The 20,316-nt window shown below is 39.1% G+C and overlaps 1 protein-coding gene across 1 annotated transcript in view; it reads right to left on the bottom strand.

Annotated features, from left to right (window-relative positions):
* ggt5b (gamma-glutamyltransferase 5b) overlaps window positions 1-19,504 on the bottom strand; it is a 32,607-nt gene extending 13,103 nt beyond the window's left edge. Inside the window, exon 1 of the mRNA XM_053516373.1 lies at window positions 19,274-19,504. Coding sequence (XP_053372348.1) covers window positions 19,274-19,452 — 179 coding nt within the window. The 5' untranslated portion in view covers window positions 19,453-19,504. The remainder of the gene's footprint in view (window positions 1-19,273) is intronic.
* Between the last annotated feature and the right edge of the window lie 812 nt (window positions 19,505-20,316).

Below are 20,316 nucleotides of genomic sequence, written 5' to 3'. Positions count from 1 at the left end.
TATATATATATATATTACGGGTTGGTGGGGCACTGCCAACCAGACCTGCATGTGGTCCCATTACCCTTTTTCCCATAAGACCTCGCCTCGTGTCCGTGTTTTATGGTGCTGCCCATGCAGAAAGGGTTCTACTGGGTTACTAGGTTACTAACAGGGAAATTTTTATATATATGGGATTAGTCCAAGTACTTAAGAAACAAATACATCTTGAGTTGTTGTTTAAAGACTCAGCTGTACAGGCATCTAGAGAAAGTTCATTCCACCACTCAGGTGCCAGAACAGAGTCTGGATGAATGTCTTCCTCAATCCCTGACAGATGGTGGGACGAGGCGAGCGGTTCTGGAGGATCGTAGGGAACTACGATGGTGCAGTGCGTGGTGTGATTAGAGCTGCAAGGTAAGTGGGGGCTGGGCCATTTTTAGGGTTGTAGGCAAGCATCAGAGTTTTGAATTTGATGCGAACCGCTACAGGAAGCCAGTGCAGGGAGCATGCAGAGAAGTGGATGGAGAGGGAGGACTTAAGAAGGTTGAAAACGAGATGTGCAGCTGCATTCTGGATGGACTGCAGACGACGAATGGTGGACCGAGGCAGACCTGCCAGGAGTGAGTTGCAGTAGTCCAGTCTTGAAATAACAAGGGACTGAACAAGCACTTGAGTAGCCTGTGAATGTTCGAAAGAAGAAATTGACAAGAGCGAGTTAGGTTGCAATGTGTGGGGAAAATGACAGATGATTGTCCACAGTTACCCCAAGATTGCGGGCGGTGGCTGAAGGAGTGATCTGACTGTTGTCCAGGAAGATCACAAGGTCTTGACCAGGGATGAGCAGCAGTTTGGGTTTACTCAGATTGAGCCTCAGATGATGAGCTGCCATCCATGCTGAGATCCCGGTAGAAACCTGGATTTACTCAGGTTATTTTTGTGTAATATTACAATTTATTAGATAATCTTAATAATCTTTTTGCCAAAAAAAAGGGAAAAATACTTTTCCTGGCACTGTAAATAAAAAAAACAAGCAAAGCCATTAAAACCCATCGTTCTAGGCTACACATATTACAACATAAAAATACTTTTACTATAAAGGCTTAACATGGCTTAACATGTGGAAACAACAACCTCATGACAAAATTCTCTTTCACTTCATTTCATCAAACATAATCTTCTATGACAAATTGCTGTTCCTGGGTGATTCTTTGGGAACATTAAGTCCCTCTAATCTTTTTTTTAAAGAAGTTGCTTGAATATAAAACCTATTCCTGAAATGATAGAACCCTCTGAACACCTGAAATGACAGTGTAACTCGCGCTGCATGTTCAGACAATATTTAAAAAACCCCAGCGGACATCCAGCAAAATTTCCAGAGATGGTTTAAACTAGAATGGAAACACACACGCACATCAACACAAAGCAGAAACACTTGACATTGAGGAACATAAACATCGGTACTTTTCGGAAGGGAAACGCAATTTATAATAATAAGAACACCATAATAAGTCAGGTCTCGGGGGTAAAATAATAGATAAGAGGCGAGGGATCACTCCTTGGCAGAGCCAAAAAAAAAAAAAAAACAGCTTTAGACAGAATTAAAGGTGGCCAGCTCTGTGAAACTAGCCCAAGCTACTGTGGAAATGGAAGTAGTGGAAGCTATAAACAAAGATGGATTATACTGTACTTTATCTACAAGTAGCTGAACTCTGTAGCTTAAACCATTTTTTAACATTTGAATCATTTTTTTTGTTTTGTTTTTATTAATTGCTTTAAATTAGTCAGGGTATAATGGATTTCATCAAAGGAATGGCAAGTATGAGATGGAAATAAATCACAACTGGGTCACCAGTCCATGACAGTGCGCTGTACATACACTCGTCCATATTTACTGGAAATTCAGCAAAGCTACCATGCGGCATGGTGGCTTAGTGGTTACAGTAGCTGTTGCCTTGCACCTCCAGGGTCTGGGTTCAATTCCCACCTTGAGGTCTGTGTGCATGGAGTTTGCATGTTCTCCCCATGCGTTGGTGGGTTTCCTCCCACATTACAAAACATGCAGATTAGTTTCCACATTGCCTTTAGTGTGTGTTTGAATGTCCTATTCTGGTTGGAAAAACAGGAACAAATACAATGGTCACCACTGGCCTCCAAAGAGGTTCCTAGATGGATGGATGGATGGATGGATGGAATTCCCCTACCAGCAGATTTTGTGTGGTGGGAGAAAACCAACAAGGACACAAGGAGAACATGTGTCAGCAATGGTACCCGCTTCACCACCATGTCCCCCATTAGCAAAGAAACCACTTTCCTTATAACATTTCAAAACATACAGTTTTTGGGGATCCACAGTAACAGTAGCTATCTATATCAGGATAAACACGTTCCTACACAAAAAGACATACAATATGATATACCATCTTTTAACCAAACCGTAACATCTTAACATATAGCTTTACATACAGCTTTACTCGGGTTAACTGAAGTTTGACACACTCATTTTAAACAATCGCTTGACCTTTTTGTAGAACCTTAAATGCTAAGTAAAAAAAACATCTGTAGCCCATAAAGACCCATGATGACACTAAACCTTTAAATGGAAATCTGGAATTTTCCTTATTTAGCTTTGTCCTTGACTTTAACTACCGAAGTGCCTGCGTAAGTAACATCTAATGAACATCCTGGTGCAGCCATGTAACAATCACGGTGCAATCCGGTCAGCTTAAACCGCACAGGCTACACAGGCTTTAGCAGAACTGCTCAGTTCAAAGGGAACAAATGAACAATGGGTCTTGACTTCACCGGAAATGGACATAATTTTTTTTTTTACGTCAGTCGTTGCACCTTCCTGGAGCACAAAAAATGGAGCTTAATAAGTGAGTTATATATTTATTATCATTATTATAGACAACATAATATTAATACGACACAATAATTAAATTTTTTATTTCATCTTATCAATACGTTAAATCTTTTTTAATAAGATTAATCTTGTAAATGAATCAAATAATTTATTCATGAGTTATTCACATTTCAGTAGTATACATTTTACAATGGTATTGTTTATTGTTTTAATAAATATTTAATATTTAATTTCCATAGTGTGAGACTTCCACAGCACCAGCAACAGGTATCCGAGATGCTTATACTGTATTGCCAGGGTAACACACGGAGGATGTGACGTCTGCGCTGGTGAGGTTAGAATGGTGGAATTTGGTCACACGAAGCAAAGGGTTACATAGGCAAAGAAATAGCACAATGTTGCCATGACCCCCCCAAAAAAAGTTCTACATTTTTCTACATGTTTGCGACGCCATTATCATATTGTGAAGTGGTAAAATTTACACGTTTTAAAAGTAATGATAACTGTACACAGTATTATTACTCAGTCTGAAGTCTGAAGTCCCCCCCCCCCAACCCCCCCCCCCCCCGCCATTACCATACATGGTCAAGGCTCCCATATAAGCCCTTTTTTTTAAACGTCACCTATGCTGTGTTAGAGGCAGAAATGAGTCCAGGCTCTTATGAGTTAAGATTAAATTCCTTATATGATTTGCATGACCTATAATGAAACAAAAGAGATCTTAAGTTGGGGTAAACAAGGGAGCAAGGACACTGACTCATGTCTGAGAAACTAAACTTGAGAAGTAAAATGTACCCCAGAGACATCAGAAATAAAGAAGCACAAAGGAAGTGAACAGGGTCAAAACACAGCCGTTAAGCGCAGTGTGGTACCAAAACCCCAGACATCTTTCACTGGGAACATAATAAAGTTCTATCTAATAGTGACTAAACAGAATTTCCCGCTAACTAGATAACGTTACTGTGTAGGAATCAACATCGTTGGGATTGTTTTTGAAAAGCAAACTTGCTATTTATTTAGCTGTCCAGGCATATGGTTAGCTTCTAGCTACATAGCATTACTGGGAGGAAATGGAATGACCTATGGGATGGTAAAAAAGTGTTTACCATGTATGCTATTTAGATCTACTGTAACAAAGTTGCTACTGTATATAAATAGCTTCTGATCAACTAGCTAACTAGATAGCAATGGATGCTACAGGTGAAAGATAGATGACTGTGAAAAGAGTCAGTCGTTGTTAATTGTTTTTTGAATTGAGCACAAAAAAATTTATTTTAAAGTTTGGTCCTTTAGGCCTGGAAAATGAATATTGAAAATAAAACAAGTGGTTTTGTCATGTTTTGATTTTTGTTTTTGAAATGAAAAATGAATGAACTGAAGATCAAGGAGAGTCACAATAGTTATTTTCTTTGCTGCTGTACTTCATGACTGTATGAATGTTCCTGATATGTTGAAGTGATGCTTACTTTTTAAGATGTTTATTTACTGTAGGTATTATTCCCCCTGGCTCAAAAATGTCCACATCTAAACTCATTCTGACCCCTTACTTCACACGTATGACTCCTTATAATGGTCCTGTGAAGGTTTTGTTTAAATTCCCATGAATAGTTTATGGGGAGTTGCAGATGTTATGGGGAGTGACGAGAGATGGTGATAACTTGTGTCGCAGCCAGGCGACACAAAAACAAACTACTGTATACATGGTTTAACATGCTGAAACACAACCTCAGTACAAAAAAGTTCTCTTTTACATTTTATCAAACATAATCTGCTATGAAAAACTGCTGTTCCTGGGTGATTCTTTAGGAGCATTAAGCCACACCAATCTTCTTTTCTAAAGAAGTTGCTTGAGTATCACACCTAGTCTCAACGTCCAAGAACCCTGTCTCCCATGCAATATACCAGTATTTTTGGAAAAGGAAATACAGTCTCAGCAGTTATCTAAATGGTCACTGTTTGAAGGAAAACATATTCGTGACAGAGGATAAACCAAGTTGCTACCTCTGGTTCTGAAAAATAAGTCAACATTAAAGTGCCAAACACGGTGATGTAGTGGTTAACACTTTTGCCTTGCACCTCCAGGGTCCGGGTTCGATTCCCGGCCAGACTCGATTCCCGTCTCTGTGTGCATGGAGGTTGCATGTTCTCCCCGTGCTTGGTGGGTTCCCTCCGGGTACTCCGGTTTCCTCCCACAGTCCAAAGATATGCAGGTTAGGTTAATTGGTGTTCTTAAAATTGTCTGTAGTGTGTGAATGAGTGTGTGAGTGTGTATGTCTGTGTGCCATGCGATTGATTGGCATCCTGTCCAGGGTGTACCCTGCCTTGTTAAATTAAGCGGTAATGACGATGAGTGAGTGAGTGAGTGAGTGAGTGAAGTGCCAAAACATGCAGTTCCTCGAATGTCTATTGGGGGCAGACTCCCAAAGCAAGTTAATCCTCATAGATGTTAAAATGTCCAGCTTTACAAAAGAAATAAACGTTTACGCTCTAGTAGGGTAAAATGATTTTGGTCTCAATACTAGAGTTCCCCAACTGTTCGGGAGTTAATAACGAAGAAAATAAAAGTGAGATGTACCCCAGAGACATCTGTATAAACGAACTTAATGAGGTAAAAAACAGCAGTGTGTGGTTTCAATAGGAACATAATAAAGTTCTATCTAACAGCTCCTACATAGTATCTAACATAAGCACTCTCTCACTCACTCAGATTGTGGAGGAACCTTCTAAAAACATCCAGAGTGGTGGAGATAGATGTCATCGTTATAGACTTTTGTAAGGTCTTTAACACTTTCAGCCGCAGAAGGTTATAGCATGAACTCAAGAGCTTTGCAATATGTATGGGAAGTGTGCATATGGATCGAGTTATTGTTCTGCAACCGGAAGCAGAAAGTCATATTAGAGAAGCATTCATCAGAGGACGCTGAAAAGAACTGAGGAGTACCCTAGGGCACTGTCCCCTGGTCCGATTCCCTTCCTGCATGAATATGTCCATAATAATAAAGTTCATTAACTTGCATATGACTGTGTTGTATATAACCCAATAAGTAACCCTAAAAACCATATGACCTTCAGCAGGATTTATACAACCTCAAACAATGTGGACGTATACAGTACATATATTCATAAAATGAACTTTAACCCATCCAGATGTTTCACCATGAATGTCGTTAGACAACATACTGTAAACCTTCACTTTTTAAATACCATCTCAAAAACTCAGAAGTTGATAAGATATAAAGTAAAGTTCTTTGTATTCAATCCTAAGAATCAGCAAAAATCTCAAATGCACCAACCATATAGATAAGATAACCAGTAAGGCCAATAAAACATTAAACGTTATCAGACTCAATGTTAAAACTAACAACCAAGATGCTTCACCTAATGCTTTTAACACAACCGGGAGATGAACATTTGACTATTATCTGGTAATTGTACCCATTAAGTTAAAGATACATCACTGTATTTGGCAGACACCCTTATCCAGAGCAACTTTTCCTTACACACCTGAGGGTTAAGGTCCTTGCTCAAGAACACTACACTAGTGGGGTTTAAACCTGAGACCTTCCAATCAATACTCCATTAACCACTGAATTACCCCTGCTCCTATTTATAAGACATTGATAAGACATTTTAAAACATCGATAAAGTCCAAGACATTCGAAGAAAGGGAGTTAGTTTTGTTTGCAATCGTTATCACAGCACCAGTAGCCCCACCCGAATGTTGATAAGATGGACAAGGATGGTAACTGGTGCAAGATTAGCTTTCGAATACTTTAAAATAACAACCATTATCATGTACAACAAGTTCTCCTTATATTCAAGTCGACTGGCAGGGTACATCCTGGACAGGGTGCCAATCCATCGCAGGGCACACACACATACAGACACATACACACACAATAGGCATTTTAGGCACAGTCCAAAAAAAAGACACGCAGATTTTCTGCATGTTTTTTGGACTGTGGGAGGAAACCTGAGAACCCGGAGGAAACCCATTAAGCACGGTGGGATCATGCGAACTCCATGCACACAGACTCAAAGCAGGAATAAAATCCGGACACGGAGGATGCAATGAGGCAGTGCTAACCACTAAGCCACCGTGCTGCCTAGGCTGTACCATTTATTTAAAATAATAATAAGGTGAGATTGGGGAAGATGCTATACTGGGGAAGATTCCATATGCGGCTAAATTCATTCACTAAATGGTGCCACCAGGCGATTTGTTTACTCCTGCAAAGTGGACTTGTTAAGTGGTTGTTGCTTAAAAATTGTGGAAATTATGGGCAACCGTGTATTTTATGCGCATAAGAAGTAATTAGTGTATATGCTATTGTAACGAAAAGCAATCTTTTTTCTTTTCTTTTTTAAGTTTAACATAAAATCACCAACTTCTTCCTTTTTGTTGTTCCTGAATGTTTGCTGCGAGCCTCTCCTCTGTCCTCTGGAAGGCTAGGCAACCTATTGTAGTGCTCGGCTTTGAAGAAGCTTTGGCAAAATCAAAGCATACATAGCAACAGTAACCAAATAGCCCTTAAGATGACTATGGACACTGCAAGGGAGAGCAAGTAAAAGTGTTATTGGAACACAGCCCAAATAATGAGGCTATAATGTGTATTGAATAAATGTTTTCGTTTCAAGACAGTTCATGGTGTACTATTCCATTTGGTTTGTCATAAAAGAGCAGGGCAAGTCTGATCTGGTGACACAATGACTTATTCCAGGGGTCATGCACACACACACACACACACACACACACACATTTTTCTTCTTTATTTATCTCTCGGTACTGCAAGTCCAGCCAAAAGCCCAGTCTTATAAGCCAAAGATTCAGTAAATGTTAAATTATCATCAATTTAAAATCCACTAAATAATGCATTCAACATGTAATAAATGAATAAAAGACTAGCAGGATTTTTTTTTTAATAAGTGCGGTATTCCTGCCTTCAGGTTCTGCATGAGCAAACATGAGATTTCTCACTCACGCACAAACACACATTTACACACAGTCACAGTTCCCTTTGCTGAGAACATATATGGCTTCTGTCCAGTGGTTTCTACCAGATGCTGGCCATGAGGGATTAAAAAAAACTGCAAGTAGAAACCTATCCTGAAAATAAGGAAGCATGAGGACCATGTTCAGACACATTTACTCCTTGAAAGACAAGCTACCAAAACAATTCTATATGCTGAGTGTTTTATTTTCAATACTCATCTGGAAAGAAGCTCTCGCCTAGCGATAGAATAGAATTAGTGTCATCCACCAATCAGTCATAACATTAGCACCATCAGCCTCCAAATGTTCCAGATTCCAATCCGGTTGAGTGTCCATGCGATGTGATGGTCAGAAAGAGCCCAATTCATAGAGGCCCCAACTCACAACGCCCAAAGGATCCGCCACTAACATCCCAGTGACACATACCACAGCACACTCGCAGAGGCCTCGTGGAGTCACACCCCGAGGGGCAAGACCTGCCCCGACAGCACAAGGGGAACCAAAAACCTAGGGAGTTTTTAGATATGGGGGAAAAATCTATTTAGTTACATGTCACAATAGTGTGTTAATTCATGCATCGTGACATGACTCCTAAATAAGTTTTTTTTCAATAATTTAAGTTTATATTTGAAGTGTCACCATTTCTTCATAGGGTGGTGCTCTTAATACCTGTCACACAACACGATACACTGTATGCTAGGACCAATTTATTTGCTAAGTTTGTTTAGAATTATAACAAATTCTGAAAAACAAAAGTTAATATCAAATCTGGATATTTATAAAATCATGATACTTACAGAATTGCAATACATATTCAGGCATTAGGCAGATGTCCTTATCCAGAGTGACTTCATTTTTATTTTTTATTTTATCGCATTATACATCTGAGCAGTTGATGCGTAAGGGTGTTGTTTAAGGACTCGACAGGCACAACGTGGTGGTCGTGGGCTTTGAACCTGGGACCTTCCAAACCGTAGTCCAATGGCAAAGTTTTAATGTTAATGGTTTTAATGTTACGGCTGATCAGTGTATATTGTCCAAATTTTTAGAACAGTTAGTTCCGACCAAGCAATCTGATTGGACGAGAGACGTTCCACTAGTAGAGATATTAGACAGTAACACAGTTGGGACGTTTGACTAAATGTATAGCACTAGCTTTCTATTTAATGCTATTTGGGATTTAACCCTAGAACCCACGAGTTCTAAAGTGGAACAAGTGGCAATGTGAAGAGAAAAGTACAAGATTTACAGCTCTGCCCATCACCTCCAAATTTAATTCTGTTAAATAGCAATTAATGTTGGTGACTAATTGTCAGACGCCAGTTCCACCAGTTGCGGTTAGTTAGTTCCCCCAGTCGTGGGAGGATACAGTAGGTGTTGGCGGAGCAAAATAAATAATAAAAATACCCAAACAAATGATAGTCTGTTAACAATAAATGTTTTTTGTGATCACTATTATTCTGTCTCATGTGATATTGCTTGGACATCCCTACAACAACAACTTTACCATACACAGAGAGAGACATGTTGCTCTCAGACCAGTGATCCTTGATCATCTCAGCTTTGCACGATAGTTTACTGTTCACAAAATTCACCAGATGAAAAGTGTATAAGAAATCTGTCAAAGTCTTATCTTTAAAGTCTAATCTTATCCTTTAGAGACACACAGCGAATATGGCCTTGGTCAGGACGGGCCTTAAGTTTAAAATGAACAAAGCTGTTTCCTGTTTCCTCTCAACAACACACATCTACTGTAGAGTATATACTGTACACCAAGGAGTCTCTAATGTTTATTGTTCAGTCTAATCTATTCTAATCCACTGTATCAGATCAATGATTATTAAATGTTAATAAAAAAAATCAACCATCATAAGAATGAAGTGCAACTTTCAGAATATAAAATAATAATCATATCAAGTCAGGAATATACTGTATTTATCATTAAAAATGGACGGCTATCATCCTACAACTGGGTTTAACACTACAAGACTGGAAATAGGCAATGTGTTCATATCTGCTTTATCAAAAAAATAAATTAATACTTATTCAATGTGTGTTAGGGGGAAAAAGTTACCATTGACCTCCCCGGTTCCACTGGTTGGACAAAAAGATATTTTAGCTACAAAATGATATGTGTTTATGAGGGGAATTATATAACTCAGCTGTCAGATCAAATGCGCCGCTGTCCTGGGGGAAAGACACGAGGAGATTCTCTGTCTAAACAGAGACGTGCCCACTGAATAAAGGACATGGCGATCACGCTGCCCCTACCGTGACACACCGCTCTGGGATGAGTACCCGCCCTCGGGCATTACTGCTCTGCTGCCACCCAGGTGTCACATTCAATAGTCTAGGATTTTTGACAATCGCCCTTCCTCGCAGCATGAAGAACGAATCAGTCCTCATGACAAAATGGCATACAGGACTATGGTTCTACTCTATGAACACTAAATAACCAAAGGGGGTTTCTTGGAACAACTAACTAACCAGTTGGAACTTGAAAAGATGGCTGCTTGACAACGATATGTGAACACATGCACAGGAAGGTTTAAAGGTATTTAGAGATACCACCCCCGGAGGTTATCCAGTGTTTTAAATCCATGCCAAGGACCCATAAATCCCTCTAGCACAGCAACTTGCAGTTTGTGTATGATCTGATTAAACGCATCAGATTAAAAAGAGCTTTACTCTCCGCATTTAACCTGCGGCAGTCAGCGGCTTATTAACCGTTTAGGGACATTCGTTTTTGCTTCTTTTATAACATCATGAGAAGTACAAAAACAATGTTGGTGGGTATATTGTATAATAGGGATGGGAATCACAAGGGAACAGCTGATACAATATTATAACGATACCTTGGTGTGTAGGATTCGGTTTGTATTGCCATTCTGAAAGTATCACGATTTTATAATGATCACAATTTAATTTGACTTTTTTTCAGATTTGTTACAATTTTAAAACTGACAACAGAAATCAGTTACACATACTACACAGGATGCTGTGCTGCCTGACAGTGGAAAAGTTTAAAGCACTCCACCTGTAGGATGTTTGGAGAACTGCAAGATTTTAACTACAAATGCAATTTCATTCATTTGTTCATTCATCTTTTATACCATTTGTCCTGTGTAGGGTCACGGGGGGTCCTGGAGCCTATGCAAGGAGACTTAGGGCACAAGGTGGGGTACAAACTGGACAGGTTGCAAATCCATTGTAGGGCACACACACGCATATTCAGACACTATTGCAATTTGGGAACACCAATGAACTCTCATCGGCATCTCGTCTTTTGACTTGTGACCCAGCAAGCACATGGAGAACATGCAAACACCGCACATACAGGCTCAAGGCAGGAACCATACCTAGGAGGTGCGAGGCTACGATGCTAACCACAAACCACTGTGCCGCCCAGCTGAAATGCAAAGATGTATTATTTAAAAAAAAAACAATTTTCGAGTCAAATATTGCCATACTAAGGCCATGTCTACATGTATTTTTAAAAACAGAGCTTTTTTTTTACTTTTTAAAAAAAAATAATTCTATCCACATAACCTACATTTTAAAAATATCTTTGTCCACATAATGCAAAACGCTCTGTTACGTACTGTTAGGAGCCTCCCTAATCATCACCCCAATCAGAAGCCTGGACAAAATGTCATTACCGGTTGCGCTTATAGAAGTCCGAAGGGTTTCGTCCAAAACCACTGTCACAGTGAGCTTCATAGTACATTCATGCACCTCTGTTGGTTAACATAATGTGTGAGTATCTACGCATCTATAGTATGTACACACATGGAAAAAGTCCAGTAAGCAACTGTCACATCACTGGTTTACTGTACCTAAGTCCACTATTAGACAAAATATTCTCATAAACAGAGCTGCCGTCAAATCAATAAGACTGGCACACACAGACAATGACATCATCGGCACACAAGGTGACGTTACAACAAGCCAAAACATCTGTTTTGAAAAGCTCAGTTTTCCAAAAGCTTCGTTTTTTAACTGTGTATGCATGTGGACGAAAGCCCATAACCGCAGACAAAAATCTCAATTTTTAAAAAACATGTGGACATTTTGGCCTAATTTTGTCTTTTGATGTACTGACAGTAAGGATGCATGGAATCACCAGATGGAAACAAAACCTAGATTTGTGTTCTGATTTGATGAAGTACAAATGGAATGCTTTGCCCTCAGTCACAAAAGGTGTGTTCAGAAAAAATGAAGTAGGATTAACGTAAAAAAAAAAAAAAAAAGAATAAAAAAAAACCTTGGCAAATATTAAGCATTAGGTAGATATATTGTGCCTGGGGCTTTATGGCATGCAGTGGCACAGGAAACACTGCGTAGGTAGATGGAAGAATAGATTCCATTAAATATTATTAATTCATAAGCTAAAGGGGACAATAAAAACGATAAGAAATTCAAGCTGAAGTTTTGGCAATGCCGCTCACAATGATCCCTGGCATGAAGATTTTAAAATGGACACCATGTGAATCTTGACTCTCTCAAGATAAAAAATTGAGGATGCCTCTCTTATTAGGTGATAGGTCATATTTCAGATGCTTTACATCCTGTGTGTGTGTGTGTGTGTGTGAGTGAGATCACTATGGGTGAAAATTGATAATGGGTCTCAAGAGAAACTTGACCCAAAGATCAAGGAAACACTGTGCTTTTAAATTGGCACCACATTGAGGAAATGGCACAAAAAATAGACGAATGAAATGTGAACGAAAGAATGTGACCTCTCTTACTGGAGTTTTTGTAATATACAGCCGGTTTATTGTTCCTTTGCTAATAAGGCTTTCTGCTAAAAATCGTTGAAGAACGTGTGGCGCACTTGGATTTGAGATCCTCTGAGCTATGCGTGTGATGGTGAGTAACTCACTCACCCCGATAAGGACAAAAACAGCTTCAGGCATGACGCTCTAGTGTTTTTTTTTACTGTATAACTTTCTGACCCTTAAATAAACAATCAAGCCAAAAAGGGAAATAATTACACAATATCACCCCTACTCAAGCGTAGTCAATAAGCCAGGACATGTTTTCATATTTTAGCTTTTGTGTGTGTGTATTGAAGCTACAAAGCTTTTACATGGCGGAATCCCAAGTGTTGAATTAACACAGTGTTTATACAAATTAATTCTTAAAGTGGAGATTTTACTACAGTATGTATAGCTTACACCACATATGGGATGCTCATAATGCTCATCCTTTAGATTAGCACACTGCATGACACGAATATAAGGAAGATGCATGATGATAGAAGACAAACTATACAGTATGTTCACCTTAGCAGCCTGGTCCTGACCACTGCAGACCAGGAACATCCCACACAAAACTGCAGTTTTGGACTTGCTCTGCCCCAGTCCTCCTGCCATCACAATTTGGCCCTTGGCAAAGTCACTTAAATCCTTATGCTTGCCCATTTTTTTGGCTTTCAACACATCAACTTCAGGAAACAAGGTTCATTTCCTGCCAAATGTATCCCACCTACTTTCAGCCGACATATTGAAAATGTAACTTCTGTGACAAGGGACAAATTGTGATGACTAAACAACTGAGTCAGAGCAACTCCAACACTGCAGATCTGGTAGGATGTTCCTGGTCTGCACTGATCAGGACATACCAAAAGTAATCGAAGAAAGGAAAACCGGTGAACTGGTGACAGGGTCATGACCAAGGCTCACTAATGGACATGAGGAACAAAGGCTGGCCGATCCAATAGAAGAGCTGGTGTATATCCAGTTGAGGGAAAGGTTAATGCTTGTTGTGTTAGAAAGATGTCTTTAATACTTGGACTAATCCAAACGTCTGAAAATCTTCCCAACTGTGTTTGACTGAAGGCACTTAGTTACTAAGCTACAGTAGTGACCCAGTGTAAGGATATATCCAGTGATGAAAACTTCAAATTCAAATCAAATTCAAATTTTATTTGTCACATACACAGTCATACACAGTACGATATTTAGTGAAATGCTTATACGACCGCCAGTGACCTTAAAAAGAGAATTAAAGCTTATAATAAGAAATAAATATAAATAAAAGAAATACGATAGAAAATTTAAATTGAACTAGGATAAAAATAGAAATAAAAATAGAAATATACTGTACAAATAGAAATATACTGTACAAGAACATTTAAGAAATTGAGATTTTTGGAAGAAAGATGGTGTGCAAATATGCACAGAAAAAAGTGTCTTATTAAGGTGCCATTATTAACTTGTCTTTGTGCAATGGTCCAGAATGTAAACGTAACCATGTAGTGTAGATGTGCGTGGATTTGTCCATAGTGTCCATGGATGTAAAAAGATTGATTGATTGATTGATTGTAAATTCAAAACTTTAAAGCACGTTTTGTAAGTCGCTCTGGATAAGAGCATCTGCTAATGCCTAAATGTAAATGTAGGTGTCAGAACACACAGATCATTACTGTTTCAGTGGCAGAGGAGGGGATCTATTCAATATTAGGCTGGTGGTCAATGTTATGGCTGATCAGTGGATTTCTAAATGTGAACCGTCATGGCATGCAAAGCTGACAAACAAAACAAAAAGAAAAACGGAATTGTGCAACATGGCTTGTAATGTGAACGTAACCAAAAATGCCAACCCATGTGACTATGAACACCAATGGACAAGGCAGGTGAATGACATATATGTTGGGATGTATTGCAATAGAGGACGTTGCAGCAAGGTACATAAGGTACATGAGAAACGATGCAGATGAAAAGCTCCCATTGTGACAGTGTACGTAATTCACAAAGAGCAGTCAGGACGCTGCGGGATTGCACAGGGCTCTAATGAAACACCTGTTATAGCTCCAAAAGTACCTGCTTTGACATTCACTGGAATGACATGATATTGTCTGTGGTAATGTAATGGAAGAAAATAACAGTTAACAAGGCAGCTGCAGACGAGCTGATCTTTAAAACACTGTTTGGGCATGTTGGAGGTGTCCTGGAGGTCAGGAGGAGAAGTCGTAATAATGGATATCACTGAGTGTACCCTCTCATCAGTACTGTCTGACCAAGAGCTGAGGTTTAGTGTACTGGTAATCAGCTTATCACATTAAGTCATACACGCTGAGTAACCATGACATCAGTCTGTGTCAGAACAACTCAAGCCCAAGCATGTGAGACGCCAAGCATATCTTGGCTGATTAAGATGATGCTGGGGGAAACGGGGCATTTGAGAACATTGTACATTAAATAACCTGACTCTTTCAAGTTTATTTGCAGCTCTGCTTGAGTAAGTTTAAGCTCATAAATTTAATTATTCATGGATTATTATTCCCATCCACTTTCACTTGCACATGCAGGTGTGCCTTACTTTTTCAGAGCCGATCAATTGCACCATAAAACACAACATTTGATATCATAACTAACGTAGAGAATGTTTTGAGCTGGAATTTAGCTTTTATAAGATATCCAACCCCTTTTGTCCCCAAGCACTGGCGTTTATTCTTTGCGCCAAATGCATTTATAAAATAATTTCTTTCAAGCCTGATCAAGTATTTTTAAAATCCCTTTATCATAACCAGCAATTTTTCAGTGTCAATCTCTTTTGCGGCGAAAAAAACCCAACTATTTGGATAAACACTGTGATTCGGGTATAAAGCGCTAGTCTTTAATTATCTCCCAAACTTCAAGAAACAATTGAAGCTGCCAGTTTTTTTATCTAGCTCTCTTACACGGAGTGTTGACAGTCTAGGTGTGTTCTCGATTGTTAAACTGTTACCCTCGAGCTGCTCACTGACCTCTTGGTTACTCCTATTACTCCACTATTATCAACATGTGCTGTTGCCGTGATTGTGCGCTTGCGATGGTGTGTATCGAGAGTGACTGATTTGAAATGAATAGGTGTCACACTCCTGTGTGCTTGCACGTAGTGGTAGCCCAACTTAAAAGTTTGTTTTTTAGGAAGGATACGTGTCACGTAAGGATGATATGTGCCGCGTGAGGATATGTGTCGCGTAAGGATATGTGTCGCGTAAGGATATGTGTTGGCGTAGCTAAATAACTGGTTAAATAAACAAACAAATCATAATCTGTTGATGGTAAACAGTGTTCGTGGAACTGCTGTCTAAAAGCGATATCACACACCAGGTCCTGCTTTTGTGCAGAGCTGCGAAATCTTCAGTACTGAGTCCACACGATCACATCACTGCCATGCTGATATTCAGTATAACAACACTCCACTTTATGTGATATTGCTCAAGTAAAAATAGAAAAACTATGATGCTTTAAATGGCATTCCACACTATGCATATAGGGCACTGGGGAAGATGTATAGCTTTATGAGGTTATCCTGTCCATAACGTGCAACCAAAGTCAATAAACAAAAATGGAAAGGTTTCAGATTTCTACACAATCAATCCACAAGGAGCGAGAACACATGCAACTCATGGAATGCTCACGCTGCAAAACTCAAACCCTCGACCTTGCATTAGCGTTCACACTGACCTAAATATTAAATGCTGCTAAATTTGTTCACTGGACTGTTAAATGATTAGCAATTTCATGCAGAGCGATGTGAAATGCAATGCCAAGCTGTCTCTCCTAAAACATTGTGCTGTCGTCATTACTGTTGTCATGAGCCGAGTCTGAAATCTAAAACCGCAAGCTATTAGACATTTCAGAAGATTACACAAGACAGGTATTTTGTTAGCTTTAAAGGCTACAATAAACTTTTTTTTTTTTTCAAATTTAGACACTAACTCTGACAGGTACACAAGTTAGTGTGTTAGTGCACAATGAATGTCTAGAAGCGTATGAACGTACAATTTGAGACACAAACTTATGACAAGAATGTATTTGATGCATACATATTTTCTTACACATTTCATACTCATTTCTTTTGATTCTGTAAAGCTGCTTTGCGACCAAAAGCTCACTGATGTGGCTGGGGAGTGAAGGCTACCCTGTCCTGTTTGATCACACAGAGGAGCTACTTTGACAGAAAGGTGTCCACTGTGCTTCGATGAGTTTACTGACTTCAGGAGAGACGCGGTCAAACACACAAGCACAGCAAGGGGTCAGAAAGTTTTTGTACTTATTAACAGCAAAAGACTGAGTTTTTATATGTTTGGACAGACGCCTGGTGTCATGTACATCTGTTACTTCAAAGAAAATAAGCTATTTAAACATGTCCTGGTGAAATCTGGGAAAACAAAGAGTGGAAGTTGTTTTGAAGTCCATCCAGAGGCAAATCAGGAACTGTTAGCTCAAGGAAGGGGGAGAGAGACAAAGAGGAAGAGAGTGAACATCTTAATATCCGAACCAAGAGGAAGATAGGAGCATGGGAGAGTTTACACATTTTATAACAAACATCTTCCGAGAAGTTTTGGTGACTTTGGTGACCCACCCCCCTACGCTGCACTGTCACTGTCACCAGGTGTAAAGTCTCTGATTGGTGCACTATGACAGGCTGATGTCCCACGTCACACTCATTGTTCCCAGGTAAGACTCCGGATGCATCCCCACCCTGACTGAGTTAAAACAGTGACTGAACAATAAACTGTGCAGTTCGCCTCTACTACTGTATAAAAGGAATCGGAAAATCCCTATCGGATAACCGTTTGGTTTTGATTTAGCAGAAGCTTTTCAGCCGTTTCCAGACTAGTACAATACATTACAAGACCTAATTGTTGCTGTTCTTTCACAAGCTATGTTGGGAAAAACAAGACATTACAAAATCATTCAAGATGTGAATGAAATATGAGATGAAAACTACTGTGTGAACTTTTTGTTCAATGTTTAATAAACATTTTTATGGATGTGGTGCTACTCTACACTGATTAAATGCAAAACATTAAGCCCTGTATTGTGTAGGTTATTTCACCAGGGCAGCTCTTGCATGACTCCACAAGACCTCTGGGGTGTGCTGTGGTGGCTGGCACCATGATCCTTTGGGTGTTGCGGGTTGTGATGTGAAGCCAACGTGGATAAGACAACAACCTTGAACTTTTGCCAGCTCGTCATCATACACAACAGGCTGTGATGCACATCATAGCCGGAATTAACTTTTCTTTTTCTGCAACTGTTGCTGCATTGTTTTTTTCTGTGGGATTAGACCAGACGATCTAGGCTTTAACCCCCACGGGCATAAATGAGCCTTATTTCAGCTCAAAGCTATAAATGTTAATTTAACACTGTAAAATTAAACTTCCGTCCAAAGCAAAATCCGCAGTACTGAAATTTCACCTCTACAGCAAAATTCCTGTTGTTGAATTAAAACCCAGAGTGTTGACTTAACACACAACAATGTTTATATACTGTACCGTATCAATCAAAAGTTTGGACAGAAGTTTTTTATTTTTTTTATTTTCGAAGCTTTGAAAAAACATACATGGCATTTTTTTATTAATTAACAACAGCCCAAACATTCAGGCAGATGTTATTTTAAGCAACAAAGCTCAGCTGTTATGGAACAGTTCTTATGAGAACAGTATTGTCAAGTGCCTTTGCATGACACATCAAGCACCATGATGAAACTGGCTCTTATAAAGACGCAGGAAAGCCAGACCAAAACTTACCTCAGCTGCAGAGGAGAAGTTCATTTAGAGTCGCCAGCCTTAGAAATCAGCAATTAACAAACAGCACCTCATTAGAGCCTTTATGAAGAGTATACAGTAAGTACAGTAGCAGGCTCATCTCAATATCGACTATTCGAAAAATTGTGCATATTTTGGACGACGTCAGCTTTGCTTAACAATGTTGACAGAAATTAAAATCAGGAACACCCATGGAGTTGTGATTGGTACTGTATGTCCATGTGGAAACAATTGAACTCCCGAGGTGTTAAATCAGCACTGTGTATACTGTATTTTGTTCTTTCCAGCCAGATGTGTACGAACATATAAACCTAACTAGATTTTGCTTTTCGGACAGAAGAAAAAATTATTCAACCTTATACTTATTACATATACATATTTATTATATTAAATATACATATTTATTATAGGATTATAAGAACTTATTAATTAATCAGAGGTTCTCAAAACTTTTTTTTCAGTCTGTTCTATTAAAATTTTAAGCTTATTACTTGAAGGTGTTTTTTATTCAACTTTTTGCCTATTGAACACATTTAGGTAAATATTTATACATATACACTGATATTAGTTTATGAGTTTAGAGACATTTAAAGCAATTCAAGTGCTAGATCAATTCAAAAACCTCAGTAATAAACATTACAGCTTTAATGATAGCAAGTTGGACTTTCCAACAAATCTAACATGGTCATTCTGGCTTGTCTTTAAGAACTCCCATGGGGTCACCAGGCAACCCATTTGAGTACCACTGCTATGTGTGTGTGTGTGTGTGTGTACTGCATAAGCATAATAAAACAGCAGTAAGAAACAGTGGATGTAAAACATCTAATATCCCAATCTAATACTACTAATAATTAATGAATGAGTTAAAATGTATGAATGTATTAATTACCTGCCCATCTTAGAACACATGAGAGAGTCGGCGGCCACGGCGGCGCGCGAAAACTCCCCGTCCTCCTCACAGCACCGGCGCATCCGCACGAGCAGCAGCGCGCACACGCAGATGATCGCCGCCGTGCAGAGCAGCGCCACGCACAAGACGCACGCGAGCCTCGATGAAGACCTCGACATCACTGAAGAAACGATGAAGGATGCACGGCGAAATGCGCGCGCTCTATGTGGAGTCTGGTGTTTGTATGATTGTTTTGGGGGGCGGGGGGGGAGGGGGGTTAAACCGCACCTCTCTCTCTCTCTCTCTCTCTCCGCCAACTGAAGGGTGATGATGCCCGCAGTGAGTGCGCACCGCAAAAACGGCGCTGATATTATTATTATTATTATTATTATTATGTCAGATTATGACTTAACATGACTTGGTTGGAAGAACATGCCTATTTTACATAGGTTATAAAGTTTAAACCTATTGCTTTCATTTCGTTTCTGTAACTCTAAAAGCTATGCGGAGCGAAAAAAGTGGATACAAGTGGATATCATGTGTGACGTAAAAAGAACTAATAATGTACTGTATTGTAGTATAATCTACAGGGTCAGAGTCTGTATAAGAACTTATAATGTACTGTATTCTAAAGTAATCTACAGGTTCAGAGTCTGTATAAGAACTAATAATGTACTGTATTGTAGTATAATCTACAGTGTCAGAGTCTGTATAAGAACTAATAATATACTGTGTTAGGGTATGATCTGCAGTCAGAGTCTGTATAAAACCTTACAATGTTCTGTATTGTAATATAATCTACAGGTTCAGAGTCTATATACTGTAAGAACTTATAATGTACTGTATTCTAAAGTAATCTACAGGTTCAGAGTCTGTATAAGAACTAATAATGTACTGTATTGTAGTATAATCAACAGGTTCAGGGTCTATATAAGAACTTATAATGTACTGTATTCTAAAGTAATCTACAGGTTCAGAGTCTGTATAAGAACTAATAATGTACTGTATTGTAGTATAATCTACAGTGTCAGAGTCTGTATAAG

Source organism: Clarias gariepinus, chromosome 17 (genome assembly GCF_024256425.1).
Source record: "Clarias gariepinus isolate MV-2021 ecotype Netherlands chromosome 17, CGAR_prim_01v2, whole genome shotgun sequence".
NCBI lineage: Eukaryota > Metazoa > Chordata > Actinopteri > Siluriformes > Clariidae > Clarias > Clarias gariepinus.
Note: the sequence above shows the minus strand (reverse complement) of the source record. Positions and strands in the feature narration are given on the sequence as shown.